This window comes from Lolium rigidum, chromosome 6 (assembly GCF_022539505.1).
Source record: "Lolium rigidum isolate FL_2022 chromosome 6, APGP_CSIRO_Lrig_0.1, whole genome shotgun sequence".
NCBI lineage: Eukaryota > Viridiplantae > Streptophyta > Magnoliopsida > Poales > Poaceae > Lolium > Lolium rigidum.
Window position 1 is genome coordinate 39,570,337 of NC_061513.1, and position 17,326 is coordinate 39,587,662.

Sequence of the window (17,326 nt, forward strand, 5' to 3'; positions counted from 1 at the left end):
CTTGATCCTCGCCCAATACTTCCCGCCTTTTGGTTGGCGCCGATGATGGAGTCATGGCTCACCGTCGCCCACGACTCGCACAGTACATTGATCTTCCGTAGGCGTCCACTTCGGGCCTCGTGTGCCCGACGCCTTCTTCTTCTTCTTCTTCTTCTTCGTCCTCACGCCGTCCGCGTCTACCTCCACGAGATCATCGTCACCGGCACCCTCGTCGTCCTCTTCCTCGCCGCCCTCTTCGTCCTCATCGTCGTCCTCCTCGTCGTCAGGGCCGGTCCTATGTTTTCAAGGGCCCGGGGCGAAACAACAATTTAGGGCCCTAAGTACAACTATTAAAATTAATATTAAATATTGTTAATATATAATAACTATTAAGAGTAAATATGAAAATTATATTCAAACGAATAATTTTATAAAAATTTATAGATATTTGGTTAGATTATCAATATATACATATACGTGCTAGTTGACTTATTTTTTTCACTACTTGATGCATGTGGCCAGCTACGCCTAAGGATGGCAATGGGCAGGGTATGGGCAGGGTAGAGCAATACCATACCCATACCCGTATAGTAAATGGGTACAAACTTCTACCCATACCTGTACCCATGGGTATAAAACTTTACCCATACCTATACCCGGTGGGTACCCGTACCCATTGGGTACCCGGTGAGTATAGGTTAAATTGTACATAAGTCAATCACAATTTTACATTTATCGATAACAATTTTGATTAAAAAAATTAATTATCTCAACTCAAAACATGTAGTTGAGTACATAACAATTAACATAATATAAAAATCGCATTCTCATATTCTAACTCATAAATCAACGAAGTAGACGTGTCACATAAGAATTTAACAATAAACGGTCAGGGTATGGGTATACCCATGGTACGAGGCTATACCCATGCCCTGCCCATGACTTAACGGGCAGGTATGGGTACTACCCATGGGCATAAAAGTGTACCCATACCCTGCCCATGCGGGTACGATACCCGCGGGTACCCGCACTCGTGGGTAAAATTGCCATCCTTAGCTACGCCGTCTATGAATTTAGCGAAGTCTTTTCTAGGCAACTCAGTCTCTTGCCTTTTGACGTGACATTTGTTGCAACTATAGAGCCATCAATTAGTCGCTTCCGCTCTTGTCTAGAAAACAATTGAACACTGCTGACTTCCAATAAAGAAAAAAATGTATTCGTACCTATTTATTTAAGTGAATTCAATTGTTCTGGATTCACGTGTATTTATATGCTAAAACATGTTTATAAGTGAATTCAGAGAAATCTATATCATTTAATTTGGGACAGACAAAGTATTAGAAATCAACACCCGGCAAAAAGGAAATGCGTCATTTTTGTATTGAAGAGAAAAATGCGTAGATTGAGAGAATCCGGAAGCTTGATTCCCTGGATTCGTCGGTCTAGCCATGGGCCCCACTCCATTTAATCCCTTGTACCTTTTTTTAGCGGAAAAGAAAGTTTAATCCCTTACCTGGGTAAAGTGAAAAAAAAGAAACTGACCAAACTAATAAGGCCCATCTAATCAAAGGAAAAAAGGCCCAAGATTAGTTCGCTCGTTAACGCTTCGTCTTGTTCCTCCGGTCAACTGTACAGTACGACGGAAAATTTTCCTCCTACCTCTCTAATGGCGCTGCCGTCCGCGCAACATATGAATAACTAGATGGGACTTGGGGCCCCTTGGCTCCGGGGGCCCGGGGCGCCCGCCCCTCCCGCCCCCCCCTCGGGCCGGCACCCCGTCCTCTTCCTCGTCGTCCTCCTCCTCAACCCCGTCGTCCTCCTCAGCACCGGCGTCGTCGTATTCGAGCGGACCCCTGCGGCCGGTGAAAGGGCCGCCGTCCGGACCGGGTCCTGGCTCGCGTTGCTCGTACGCCGGGGAGTAGAGGTTGTTGGGGTTGAAGCCGCCGTGCGGCAGCCGCATCCCGGTAGTGCGGCGACAAGTTAGGCGTCACGCACCCGGGAGTGCCGGAGGGGCCGTCGTTGTAGAAGGCAGATGACGACGGAGAGAAGACTCCGGAACGTACACCGGCACGTTCGTACCATATGGGCTCGCGTTGGTGGTGGCGATACACCCGGCGATTATGTGCCGGGTGCCGGCACGCCGCCGAGCCTTCTTCTCCAGCTCCGCCGCCCTCCGTCCTTTCCGCTCCGCCGTCGATAGCTTCCGGCGCGAGCAATCTTGCTGCCATTGATCTTCGGTCATTCCTTCAGGCTTCTTCTTCGCAGCCGGCGCCTTCCGCGGCTTCGCGAACAGCGCTTTCGCCCCTATCGTCGCATTGCCCGGCGGCTTCTTGGCCGCTTTCTTCGCCATCTTTTTGGGGGCTGTCGGCGGCGCCATGGAATGGGGAGAGGGTAGCGGCGGCGGGTGCACGGCGGGAGGGAGAAAGAAATCGGCGGGATAGGAGAAATGAATCGGCGGCAGGATATGTTTTGGGAGGCCTCGTGCGCGGCGGTATAGGCGCGATTTGGCGGGAGCGGCGGGATTTGGCGGGAGTGTGAGACGAATTTTCCCCGTGCCGCCGACGGTCGGCCCCGTGCTCGGTTGGCCTCGCTTTCGTTGTGTCCGGCGTCCCCGGAGCGTCCCCCGTGGGACGGGGACGGGCTCGGGGCGCCGGACACCGTATCGGGCGCGCCGGACAAAAAAGGGCTTTGGGGGACGCGGCCGGAACGCTTTTTGTCCGGCGCGCCCCAAATCCCTTTGGGGACGGTTTGGGGGACGCGACTGGAGATGCTCTAATGTGGATCCTTGTCTCTACTCCTATCAATGTTGCTAGACAATAAAAACACGCACGTCCATCTGTAGAAAATAATTGAAATATTTAAGAAATTTTAAAATCCAATGACATAGAATAAAAATAGCATGTTTCAAAGTATTGTGAGTAGTTATAGGTCATGCTCCCCTCATAAATCTTCAATATGTCACATAAGGGGAAATCAAAGGTTTGCTGGGAAGTACTCTCTTCTTTTTAAAATATAAGTAGGACAAATTTATTTAGATTTGTATGTATCTATCACTAAAATATGTCTAAATACACATAAATCTAGATAAATTTAGAGCATTTCCACCGACCCGTCCCATAGCGACTCAAGAGCCGTTTGAAGGTCTGGCGCTATTTTTGGTCCACACCAGCACACCCAAAAATAGTTGGTCAGTTTTAAATCCCAATAGAGGTATGACAACCCTGTGCCGACCCCTAACCATAGGGCGCCGAACGGGAGCACCAGCGTCCTAATGTCACATCAGATTTCAGAGGCGAGACCGGCATATCAACAACTCTACAGCTAGCTCCATCCTTGAATGCAACGTCTCAAATGCTTTGCGGTGGGGTGCCATTAATGAACCCGTCGGTTCTCCACACCGAAATATCGACGTAAATGTGACGCCGTAGGTGCGCTGTGGTGGGTCGCCATTTAATGAACCTGTTGGTTCCCCGCACACCGGCATGAGCATCCCCCCCCCCGTAGCACAACGTCGAGTTCGAGTTGCCGGACTTCAACGTAAAACGCGGATGCCGAGGTGGCGGAGGAGGCAGCGGAGTGGGCCGAGAAGGAGCAGTTCAACGGCGACCAAGAGCAAGCAGAGGTCCTAGCCTCCTTCAACGTGCAACCCTTCCGGAGGATCAATGAGCAAGCGCTCGAGGAGATCACGCCGCCAATTTCGAGCACGCCCTCAAGATCGCGCGTGAGCAGGCGGCCACGGAAGAGGCAGGTCCCCTCCTCATGAAGGCCAAGCGGTAGAGGTTGCTGGAGCTCAACGGTCAGTGTCAAGGCCGAGGCGGCCGCCAGTGGCAGGCGACGCTGAAAGCTCAGCGCCACCGGCAAGCTCCAGCGTCGCCTGCGGCCATGCTGCACCACCAGATGCGCGAAGCAAGGGCGGATATACGAACGTGTGTGGCGGTGGCAAACGGGAAGAACGACGATGAGGCACGCCCGTCACGCGTCCCAACCGTCGGTCGAGTAGACTAGGGTTTATTTGAGTTTAGTTTAGTTCAAATTTTATTCAAGCTTTTATAAATAATCTTAAATTTAAATGAAATTTTGCAGTCTGTTTACATTTGCTTGTTCAAAGTTTATTTTATGAATTCTTATCAGGGTCGCACGTGTGTACAATCTCTTTCCAAATTAGAAAGCATGTGGCGATGTCCCATAGTGCACTACTGATACACCTGCCGGCCGCTTATTTCAGCCGTGCCGAGGAATTAGTACAACACTTACTTTATAACACCGTGTTGTAATAAAATCACGGAAAGTTTTAGCCTTCCTTTTGAATAAGAAACCAATCAAAGTCCAGGAGACGTGTGACCGTTTGAGCAACTTGTGGTTCCGCCTCCACGTTGTTATCAGTGCGTGCCTTTTCCCTTGTGCTCTCTGAAAACGACGCGACGACCGATGATCATCCGGCGAGTCCCCGGCCGGTGAGATTATTGCTCGTGGTTACCACTTTTGGGTGGTGGCGATCCTGATCCCCTAGTTTTGTCAAACGGACACCCGGGTTAAGGAAACACGGCGCGGGCGACACGCGGCGGCGGCGGCGGCTGCCGTGGAGAACATTGCTGTGACCGGCCGATCTCTAATCCAGGGCACGGCAAGCTTTTCTGTTTCCTCGCTCATATGATCGCCTTGAAAAAACAGGACAGGATCCTTTTGAGACGAAGCAAAAGGCGGCCAGGATCATTGCTCGTTACATATGGATAGAGTTAAGGGACTCAACTCTTTTCAGCTTTGTATAGCCATTTTAGTCATTTAGTGTACTAGATGATACGCCGCGCGTTGCTGCGAAATTAAATGCATAATATGAAATATTATTAAATAAACTTTTTTAAAACAACAATAGTTGTTGTAGAGAAGGCGGTCGGCAATATGTCAAGTACAATTGTACTTGTAATAGACTGCTACACAAATCATAAAATGTGTTGGATACTTGGATAAACCATCCAGTTGTATAGATGATGTATGACATGATAGCATAAATGATTAAGCAAATTAGAACAATTTACATCATACTATAGTAAATCATACATACAAAATGCAGTTCCGATTTGATTGATACGATACAATCACGATGCGTTTGGTATTTAGAAATCTCTTGTAGAACAGCATGAACAACCCTATATGGTTCACCTTCCAACAATTCATATGGCACAATAAAATATTTGAATGTTATGAGATACAAAAGACAATAGATGGATTAAATGTGACCAGTTCATTCATATTACAAAAGGTCCGGCCTGGAATCAAGCAAAAGCACACATGTTCAGATTACTGAAGGACACCTTTTTTATTTATTTTCGGTAAATAACTGGGAGATTTAACAGGCACGTAAGGCAGTTGGAAAAAAACATCAGGTAACAAAATCAATATTATTGCTGCTGAGAACTTTGTTACCCAATGGTTTCAGAAATGAAGCCAGGGACATACCCCATATTTTCTAAATAACAATTGTCACATGTAGTAAGATAGTCAGTAAAATTTTGGGAGGAAGTAGCAGCCAATTTACAACAAAACGGAGAATTACCACAAGGGGAAACAAAATAAGCTAATGCCAAGCAACTTTGATAGACCTTCAATTCAAGGAAAATGGAGACACTCGAAGGACAAAACCGCTTGGTCGAAAAATCACATTTTGTCGAATACCTGCAGGACAAAACTATTTGATGAATATCATAGTGAATGAATATGCATATGACATGACTGAGTTACAGAATAGAAAGAAAAGAAAAAATAAATATTTTCTCACACGATAGAGAAAAGAAAGAAAAGAGAGAAACATGCGCCTGAAGCCACTTGCTCATCTTAGGCCTAGCTTTGGAGCTGCACCGTGTACCTGTTCGGAGCATTGCACTTGCTATTTCCGCTCATACCTAGGACGTAGCTGGATGTTTTTGACCATCCAAATATACAGTGCCGGTCTGCAGCTTCGTCCTTGTTGGTGTTGAATCGGACCGGAGCAGGTAAACCACGACAGGACACAGGAAGGAGAGGATAATAACTACACACTACCGTCGGTTAATCTTCTTAGAGAAGATGAATAGGCACGAGATTATCGATCGATGCCTCGATGGCTCGATTTGCAGTGTGAGTGGTATGTGAGTAGTCCTGGAAGAGATGAGAAGAACTGCAATGTAACCAATTAATTTCGGGGAGATTCCAGAGTACATTAGAACAACGGGATTACGAAAATAGATTAGAGCTTGCGTACCAATACAATTAGGTGGTGTACAGTGTATGTAGCCAGTACATGTCACGATGGCCTGTTTCCCCTAGCTTCAGAGAGGAGACTGAGAATCCAATAAATCCATAGAAATCGAGAGGGAGGTAGCAGCAGGCAGAATCCAATCACAAATCGGGCGCAGGGACAAACCATCAGAAAATTTCAATCCAGACCTCAACCTGCCAAATTGGGAAGATATGACCAGGGATTAAAAAAGGGGATTAAAATGGGTAGTGGGCAGGAAGCTGGCAGATGCAGCGACGTGAGCAGGCTGGCGTGCTTGGTGCGGATGGCCGCATGACCTGGTTTTTAACCTGGAGGTGGCGGTGGATGAGTTCAATAGAGCAGTTTGCACTTGTTGAATGCTGGAATTTATCGGGCAGTTTCATGATTATTAGTGAGGAGGCGTAAGGTTGCGGGCTTACGGCTTGAGCATTGATGGGGAGGGGGCCGGACAATCGCGGAGGCGGGAGAGTTCCTGCCGGCCACCATGAGAAATACGAAGGAGGGGAAGGGAAACCGTAGCTGCGGGCGTACACACGAAAGGCAAAACGTTCGTGGAGCTGGCCTCATTCATCGCTAGGATCACCGTAGATGGATCAACCCAGCTAGTAGATCCAATGGACATAAGAATTCAGGTGATGTGGCTCGCTGTGAGACCAGCAAAATGGGGTCATCTATTAAGAAAGAGAAGATATACCTACAAAAAGTTCAGTTACTTGTTTTACCAAGTAGGTAGATGTTAGAGTTATCCAAACACCATGTTCATGTTGCATGATCTTACATGGACCTTTCCTGCACGGATACACTGACTACTGCTCGAGGATGTTGGAAAGCAGAGTATGGTGCATTTGTATGTAGTATTTTTTTTTAAAATAGAGGTAAAAACTTTACCTCAATCTATTAATTAAGAATAAGTTTTACAAGATCGTAAAAAAAAGCATGTGTATGTAGTAGCCATGTCCGGAAAGCACATCATCAACCGGTGAATTGGTTCAGTTCTAAAATCTGAATTAAGATGCACAGAAGATAACCTAAAAAAGCGTAAATGGGCCGATTCTCCTCTCTGTTCTTTCCGTAACCAACATGAGACTGCAAATCATCTTTAAGTGCGCTAATGCTAAAGAGGTTTGGGGGAATTTGGGAGGTATTTTGGAAACTACTTTCTGTCCTACCTCTCTGTGGCAAAGTGTTGCTTGGTTCCACAGTTTTTATCCGTATGGGAGGATTCCACATGCTCCTCCTTGCTACCATTTGCTGGGGCATCTGAAATGTCAGGAACAAGATAACTTTTGATGGAGTTGTTGTTCGTTCTCCCTTGGTAATGATTGCCACGATTTGCTCTTTCTAATAATATTGGGCAGGGCTATATGGATCCGGAGACGAAGGGAAGATCAAGAATGGGGCGGATCAAATCCTACAGCGGGCGTCGTCTCTTCATTTTGATGATGCGGTGGCGCCGGGGACTCCAAGGGCGAGACCGGGGGTCCTGATGCTCACGAATGGAGGTGCTTGAAGCTTGGTTGTTTGTTGCAACGTCAGTTTCCTGTAGATGTGAGATGTTGTACCTATATGCATGGGGTGTTTTGTGGTCATGGATGCCTTGCCCCGTAGCTTGACTTTCGATGCTGAGGTTGAGCAGCGGGTTTTCCTACCATCTTTTGTTTCCTTTAGCTGGGCGCCAGTCGAACCTTTTTCCCGTTTCCTTGTTTCCTTAGCCTTTCTTTGTGGTGAAAACTGGTTGGATGCTGTATATTTATGTTATGTGATGTAATGAAAATGGGAAGACAGTCCCAGTTGGAAAAAAAGATAACCATGAGAAGAAGACAGAGTGAGCGTCAGGCCTATCGTTTTCTTCTAGCATTAGTAGAATTCATTGGTGTTAAGAAAAATCTCTTGCGAAATTGCTCAGTCAACTACGGAATTGTGAGTGAAGCAAGAGAGCCCCCGATAAGAGCAACTCTAGCATATCCCTGCCTAATGTGTTACCAGATATCCAGGATCGATACCGTGAAACGCGCTTAGAGTTTAAGAAAATTGGGGCAGAACATATCGTACTAGAAATGCTACTCGTAATTTTAAAAAAGCAGTCCCGCCTTTTGTTCATCTTCATACATATTAGTTTACATTATATACATTACAAACATTAAGTAGAACGAGAATTTATGTCTCAGAATCTAGATTGTTAGCTAGATTCTTAGACCATTAAACCCTAGATGCTATATTTGCGTCATCGTCCTCTCCGTCGAAGCATAGACACCGTGGCCGGAAGGCTAAGGCAGATGGACGAATCCATGCTTGATGTTGAGACTTTCGAGGATCGCCATCTGCCTGTCATGCTCCTCCCTTGCCACCTCGACGCGCCGCTGCAATACATTGTCCCGGGATTCGCCCTCGTCCCATCTCGTGCCTCAACAAACACCTGCAAAGCATACTCACATCGCTTGAGCGCGAGAAACATGTCATTCCTGGCGAGGTACTAGCTAGAGTCGCTACGTTAAGAGCTCAGGTTGCTCATAGAGAGGGCGCCGCAGGCCCGCCCCTGCCGCGAGCACCATGGCTCCACACCGCGGCAAAGTTCCTACGCGGGCATGAGGCCTCGATGTCATGGAAGCCGCTCCATACGGGGGATGTCACCTTCCGGTATGAGAGGGCTCAACGGGCCCATGATTGCTCAGAGGATGTTGGCATACGTGTTCTGCCTCCTCAACTACGGGAGGACTACACGAGCGGCTACCAGATCCGCAACCGCCAGCTATTTCTAAGTGGACTACTCGCCGTAGATGCGGAGGGAGGTGAGGAACTATGAAGGACTACTCGGGGCTATACACCCTAAATCGCCGATTGACCGTGGTATATAGTGGTCAGTTGGGCCAGTTACCCTAGATATATTTATCTATGTGTGACTAGTTCTCGATCTACTGAGAACTAACTTAGTTCTCCGTAGAATGACATTATCAAATCTCAGTTGCAACCTATGTTACAACTCATCATTACAACGGATCACAAAGCAAATTTAACGTTTAGAGGTATTTTTTTGTAGTTGTAACCTCACTTGTAACTGAAAAAAAAATCCATTTGCAATCCAAAATTTCAGTTGCAACTAAAAAAAATATCACACTTGCAACATAACTTGCAACCCAATTGCACAAATCACGATGCAAACCCGATGTTGCAGGAGTCTGCTGAGGACTAGCTTAGTTCTCAGTCTAATGATAACTAACAATTTCCTATTTATCCGGTCCAGGCCGTTATCGGGTATGCTCGATCGGCCTCATCACGAAAAATGGCCGGGATTATCAGGTTTCCACATGTTTTTGGTATCTGCCAGAGTCTCTCTAAGATCGTGAGAGATCAATGTACTCCCTCCGTCCCACCAAAAATGTCTCAACTATATCTAAATCTTGACAAAGTTGAGACACTTTTGGTGGTGGGAAGAGAAGAGTATAACAGTTCAAGTAATGCATGATATCATTGATCTTCCGTCCATGGATCGATACCCTGCTTTCCGTTGCGCCCCAAACCCACGGCAACGGTACGGCCGCCCGCCCATTCCCACCTTCCATGTTCGACGGCGAGAGGAGGGATCAGTGGAGCACGCGAGCGCAAAAGGAAGATAGAAAAGCGAAGAAGAAGCGGCCAAAGCTTGGCGCCACGCCGCCACCTAACCACAACATAATATCCAAATGTCCAACACCCACACGCACCACCCCTCTCCTGCCTTCCAGGCTAAGCGAAGCCTTCCTGCTTCCTTCCTTCCTTCTCCCTCTCGGACTCGGCACCCGACCATCGACCTTATATATACCGATACCACCACCGCCCATCAAGGCAACGGAGCATCAACGCATCGCCATCGCCAACAACTCTACCACGAACAAGCAGAAACACATAGCTTGCGGTAAGGTGATCGGATCATCGGCGCGCGGCGCGACGACAGCATGGACGTACACTCGGCGCCGGTGGTGGGGAAGAGGATGTGGAGCTACCTGCGCGCCGTCTTCTTCATGATGAGGAAGAGCAAGCGCAAGCTGCTCCTCGGCATGCACCTCCTCATGAAGCGCCGCAACAAGGCCGTCGCCCGCACCGTCGCCAACCTCCTCTCCCACCACCACGGACACCACCACGGCCACGCGCTCCGCCATCGCCGCGAGTACGAGTTCTCCTGCAGCGACAGCCCGGACACCGGCTCCTTCTCCATGCGCCGCCCGCTCGCCTACTTCCCCTGCCTCGGCGCAGAGGCCCAGCTGGAAGAGCCCCTGCACGCCGACCCCGCGCCCGCGCCACTGCGCAGGATCGAGTACTACGCCGCCGCGTCACCTGCGCCGTCGTCTCCGGGCGGTCTGATGATGCACGAGGAGCTCGCCCCCGGGGAGGAGATGGAATGCACGCCGGGCCGGATGTCGCCGCTGGTTCCCAGCGCGGCCGACGGCGGCGGGTTCTCGGTGCGGGTGTCCAACTTCTCGGCGGAGGAGGTGGACGGGGACCAGCTGGGCGGCGAGGCCGTGGACGACGAGGCGGAGGAGTTCATCGCCCGATTCTACGACCAGCTGCGCCGGCAGAACATGGTCGGGCTGCTCCCCTACCACCTCCAGGAAGCCGTCGTCGCGTGAGCGATGAAGCTACGTCGACATTGCCCCCGGCGGCCGGAAATCCATTCCTTGCTTGTGTGGGCGATCATGCTTCATGCACACGCACGCACCGGCGCATGCTCCTCTATCAATCTGCATGCGTGTGACGCGGGGTACGAATATAATACATGCATGAATTGCTCATGCATGGGCATGTGCTTTTTTTTTTTGCATGTATCTAGGGCCCTACATGTATCTAAATGTGAAGATGTAAATCAGCCCCTCATGGTTTTTAGTTGCTGGGACTAATCAAAAGTACTACTTTGCATTGTATATTCCTTCACATGTGTGGTTAATCATACCATGTATCTCCCTCCTAATTATGAGATCCTATTCCCCATCATATCTTCTAAGTGAAAAGTACATGTTTGATTCAGAGGACATTCATAGGAATTTGGATGGTTATGAAGCTTTGGATTTTGTCCGATGTGGGACGTTTGATCAGCAGGATTGAGTCATGTACAAAATCTTCATATCTTGTGAAATATTTCAAAGGAATTTTCCATCCCCAGTGAAAATAATTCCTTCTTTTTTATGCGGCACAATCAACAATCTTGTGCTGCAAGAAAAACACGTAGGATTCAAGTGCTTGCCATTGCAACGGTGTATTTTTTTATATTTAGGTACTTATAGAATTTTGTGAATCTAAAAACAGTAACGTGAGCGCAATCATTTTTTTGGCAAATTACTAAAGAAGATACTAACAACGACGTCTCATTCCACACTCATAATCATGCCCCCCCCCCCGAATTAGACGTTACAATCGATGGAGAATACCTAACTTGTAATAAGGTGTACCTCCACAAATGTAAATGTGCTAGACCGAATTTAAAATTATAGTCAGTGGACAGAGATGTATATGAGTGATCGAGTGATTCACCTAAACAACAAGATGTTGAAAGTAGTTTTTTCAAGTGCCAGTAGCAGAATATTCCGTTAAATTGGAAAAAGTACATGTTTGATTCAAAGGACATTCATAGGAATTTGGATGGTTGGAAAGCATTGGATTTAGTCCTATGTGGGACGTTTGATCCGTAGGATTGAGTCATGTACAAAATCTTCATATCTTGTGCAATATTTCAAAGGAATTTTTCCACCAAAACAATTCCTTGCTTTTTTTATGCGGTGCAATGAACAATCTTTTGTTGCAAGAAAAACACGTAGGATTCAAGTGCTTTCCATTGCAACGATGTATTTTTTTAATATTAAGATACTTATAGAATTTTGTGAATCTAAAAACAGTAACGTGAGCGCAATCATTTTTGGCAAATTACTAAAGAAGATATTGATGGCGACGTCTCATCCCACATTCGTAATCACGTCCCTGAAGGATAAATACTAAACTTGTAATAAGATGTATCTCCGCAAATGTAATTGTGCTACACCGAATTTAAAATTACAGTCGATGCACAACGATGAATATGAGTGATCAAGTGATTCACCTAAACAGCAAGAATACAAGATCTTGAAGATAGTTTTTTCAAGTGCCAGTAGGAGAATGTTCCGTCAAATTGGAAAAGGTTTTTGGTGACAAGACCTAGAGATATCAAAAGTTGGAATGCCAAGACGAGTCAAAAAAGAATCTGTGTAAAATAATTCAACAATCATTTCCATATTTACGTCATTCTGACGATGTCGTAACTGCAAATCTTATTCTCGCCGTTGAAAAGGCGTGTTCGATCAGTAACTAAAACATTTGTGGATACATCCCACAAAAAAAAACTTTGTGGAGACATCTAAAAGAAAACTTTGTGGATAGCGTTCACCCAAGTCTCGTGGAGCTTCACGGCGGCGTCTCGGAGTTGTTGGCAAAGTGTGCTTGTCGATCTTTCAGGTCGGCAGCTTGGTCTTCTCGCCGTTTGATCACTTGTAAATATAGCGGAATTATGCCTCACAAACAGTGATGTCGTTCTTTCCACAGGGACTAGGCAACGATTATCGAGTTTCGGCTAAAGCTAGGTTGCACGAAAGATATAAATTGCAAGTGAATTGAAATTCTAAGACAGGGAACAAGTTTTACAAACTGAAACTAGATACATCTTTTTTGTATTTTCGCTTTACAAATTGACAAAACAGATCAACTATTATTCAGAGACATAAGCACTAGCATTAAACAAAGATAAGGATAGAAGCATGTTTGAGATACATGGACAGAGTAACATTACGAGTACAGACACACATTAACTGGAACTAAACATGCTTCTACACTAGTACAACACAGAGCACACAGACTGAACTTCAGCTAGTACGTATATATAAGAACACATTGCTACATGTCACCGTCTAGTACTCATACATCAGCAATACAAATATTCGAACTAAGCAAATCAGTTCGTCACAGAGCAGTAGTTCAAAGGAAATTCAGAAAATAGAGAAAGGCACAGAGATGAATCGGCTGGAGTCAACCAAGGGTGGGCTTCAGGTTGTTGGTGACGAGGATTAGCACAGGAGTAGAAGCTGGAGTTCTTATGGTCGCTCTTGATCACAGCAGGAGAGTAGAGGTAGTAGAGCAGCATGAGACGCAGGGGAAGGAGTTGCTCTGGTCGTGGCCGTCTTCGTCGTCGACGCCGAAGTTGATGACGAGCAGCGGGGTCGGTGATGCAGGAACGTTGTTGTGGCGGATCGATGGTGTAGTGGTAGAGGACGGCGCGGAGGTGGATCGGTGGCTCGCCGCCACGCTTGGCCTGGCCGCGGCGGCGGCCGGAGATGAGCAGGAGGTGGGGATAGGGTTAGAGAAGTGCCAGGCCTGCCGTGCTAGATGCAAAGACTAGGGATTTAACTCCCGATTCCATTTGACACTTTGCACTCAGCCCCTCCACTCTTCATTCTTTCTCCACAAGGTGGTCCTTTTATCTTCATATCAATCCTTGTAATCTTCTGTCCTTCACGTTCAGGCCCTTCTATATATTGGCACATAGACAACTTGTCCAAAACAGAGAATAAAATGTGCCTTAGCGCACCGATCTGCAAAATATTTTCAGAGCATGTAAAATTGTACAATTGATCATATTTATCTTTATAGCACCAAGACTTGACAAGATATTGTTATCAAATACAAGGAAATTCCACAAAAGTAATAGGAAAAATGCTATATAAATGATGCTTATCATACCCCCACACTTAAATCTTTGCTTGTCCTCAAGTAAAGGTAAAAGGTAAATGAAAACTGAGTATGCAAACTTGAGAGAGTAAACAAGATTCAGAATGACATTAGCGAAACTGATATGACTACCAACCAAGCTTTGCTGTTTACTGAAAATGGGATTCAAAACATTACTGAATGTAAGATATGAATAAGGCATAATTTATTGTCGGGCAGGAACTGAAATTACCACTTTACTAGAAAACCCAGCAATCAACATGCAAAAACTTTTAGTTAGAAGTTAAAGAATGAAAATGAGTCAAATCTGGCAAAATGAAATTATCACTCAAAAACAATTTCCATTCCTCCTTTTATTAGTGAACACACTCAAATTTGGCACTGATTTAATTTTCTTCTCTTTGCTCTTATCAGGTAACAACCATTTTCCTTTTATTTATCCAGCACCAAACAAAACAAATAGGTATCAATAGGTATTTACAGGGTCACAAGCATGGGTTAGTCCACATTCCTATAGTCCAGGCATCCGATCCAGGGATCACATGGACCCAGCTAAGTTCAGAGGTGTTAGAAAGTTAATCTCCACCTCCCAGTCCAAGTGCTCTGTCCAGGGACACAACACCCAGCTGAACACAGGAGTTGAGTTAGCGCAAACAATATTAGTTAGAAGAAAACATGTTAGAATCCCTAGCCAAAGTCACACATCCAATCCAGAGATCACATGGGCCCAATTTGGTTCAGGATTAGTTAGTGAATTCCTAGCAGAATGACAGCTACCAACACATTCCCACAGTCCAGATATAATATCCAGGGATAACATATTCAGCTAGGTTCAGTGTTTGTTGGCTCTCAAGCAAAGAAGAAAATTTCAAAATCCTCTCAACAAGTTTCATTCTGGAACATTCAAATTTACCAGAAAGTAATGGTAGAAATCTAATTAGCAGTAAACAGCATAACTTGCTTGACAGGCATACAAGTGTTGTATTGTCATGGAGAATATATGTTACAATTCAGATTTCAGACTCAGTTCACAATCTATGAATTTTTGGCCAAATAAGAATGTTTTATAAGTAACTGTTGTGGACACGAGAGATGTAGAAAATGTGCAAGGAATAATAATGATAGGAATTAGCACAGCTCACCGGGCTCATATGTGCAACAACTCACATCATTCTACAACCTGCTTCTTCTCCTCATGCTCACTCCGCTCTACTCCTCATGCCTCTTGAACTTTGCTCATCATCACCATGCCATACATCCACCAGGGTCCCATGGGATGTCTACTCGAACGTGTTCATCTTGCAACTGATTCAGTACATTTGGTAACCTGAAATAGCACACAAGCAAACAACTTGCAAGGGTAACAGGGCTCACACCCTCAAGATCCTCAATGGAATACCCAATGATGGAAGCATAGCAATAAAATATTTCATGAACAAATTTCAACAATGAACTACATGTTGCATAGGCAATATCAATGGTGTTGCATGCTTTGTTAGCTAATTTAAAATCATACCTGAGATGTTTGAGGAGTTCCAGGACTACCTTTATTAGATATGTCTTGGGATGTGTAGTGGTAGAAGTTTCTTGAGGAACAATGTCAGAAGTGGCATCAGAAGCATCCTCATCATCATCAATCATGAGAATTTCCATCTCAGGCTCAAATGCAGAAGAATCGATGATGCCGAGATACTCAAATGTGAACTTCTCCATTTCCGTTTCCAAGCAACATGTCGTCGATATCAAGTAAACGTGGATCCTCAACATCAAAAGCAGCTGACTCGCAGTATAGGCTCACACATCAAAGAATCATCCAGGAGAACAACTGAATCTTGCTCATTAATGTCCATTGGAGCCGCCATGTGTGTATCACTTACGATTGCATCATCATCATCAAACAAGACCCATGCAAGATCGATTTTGTCACATGAAGAATCTGATTTAAGATTTTGAGTAGGAGTTGGCTGAGTAGGTGTAGTAGTAGTCTCATAGCAGCAAGTCAACAAGTCTACGCTGGGTTTCTCACCATACCACTGAAATTGGTGGAAGGCAATAGTCTCGATGTGCATAAACGCATCATCAAGGGTCTTGTTTGTAATTGAACCACCTGCTGCCATGTCAACAAAAGAACGTGCATCATGACCCAACCCTCTGTAAAATATTTGTAGCTCTAACCATCTCTGAAGCCCATGATTAGGACATCTCCTAATTAAATCCTTGTACCTCTCCCAAGCATCATAGAAACCTTCTCCATGTCTCTGAACAAAACTGAGAATCTGATCTCTAGCTGCAATCTGCTTGTGAATTGGAAAGTATCTACCCAAGAATGCATGTGAAATCTGATCCCAACTGAATAACCTTGATGGTAAACAGCGGTACCAAGCACGAGCATCGTCTCGAAGAGAGAAAGTGAATAACCTACATCTAATGGCATCTTGAGATACTCCATGGTACTTCACTGTGTTGGAATACTCAAGAATAATCTGTATGTGTTCATGAGGGTCTTCACTCGGCAATCCTCTAAACAGATGCTGTTGTACTAATGCAATAAGACCAGGCTTCAATTCAAAGGAATCTGCCTCAATAGATGGCCATATTGGCCCTGTGATAATGCCATGACTATGCCCATTCCAAAGATCACGAAGCAAGGCCATTTGTTAACTGTCCAACACAAACTCACAAACAACAACCTTTGGTGAGAGGGTTAGTATCCTAATAAGCCGAAGCAACAAAGAGAAAATATAAGAAGAACACTGAAATAAATGCCACAGAAAAACAAACAAGAAACTACACTAAACCTAGTCTCTAACCTCACACGATAGCTCGACGCTAGTCCCCGGCAACGGCGCCAATTTGATCACTTGTAAATATAGCGGAATTATGCCTCACAAACAGTGATGTCGTTCTTTCCACAGGGACTAGGCAACGATTATCGAGTTTCGGCTAAAGCTGGGTTGCACGAAAGATATAAATTGCAAGTGAATTGAAATTCTAAGACAGGGAACAAGTTTTACAAACTGAAACTAGATACATCTTTTTTGTATTTTCGCTTTACAAATTGACAAAACAGATCAACTATTATTCAGAGACATAAGCACTAGCATTAAACAAAGATAGGGATAGAAGCATGTTTGAGATACATGGACAGAGTAACATTACGAGTACAGACACACATTAACTGGAACTAAACATGCTTCTACACTAGTACAGCACAGAGCACACAGACTGAACTTCAGCTAGTACGTATACACATATAAGAACACATTGCTACATGTCACCGTCTAGTACTCATACATCAGCAATACAAATATTCGAACTAAGCAAATCAGTTCGTCACAGAGCAGTAGTTCAAAGGAAATTCAGAAAATA

General features: G+C 45.4%; 1 protein-coding gene and 1 non-coding gene across 2 annotated transcripts; both read left to right on the forward strand.

Annotated features, from left to right (window-relative positions):
- Positions 1-10,112: 10,112 nt before the first annotated feature.
- Positions 10,113-11,093, forward strand: LOC124659805. The gene has a single exon (XM_047197611.1). The coding sequence runs from the start codon at positions 10,168-10,170 to the stop codon at positions 10,837-10,839; it is 672 nt and encodes a 223-aa protein (XP_047053567.1). The 5' UTR covers positions 10,113-10,167; the 3' UTR covers positions 10,840-11,093.
- A 5,048-nt stretch (positions 11,094-16,141) lies between these two features.
- On the forward strand, positions 16,142-16,246 carry LOC124668729. The gene has a single exon (XR_006991822.1). It is a non-coding gene; the product is annotated as a small nucleolar RNA R71 (small nucleolar RNA).
- The last annotated feature ends 1,080 nt before the right edge of the window (positions 16,247-17,326 follow it).

Excerpts from the sequence above, each read along its gene's own strand:
- LOC124659805 (XM_047197611.1), top strand. The coding sequence starts at position 10,168 with ATGGACGTACACTCGGCGCCGGTGGTGGGGAAGAGGATGTGGAGCTAC.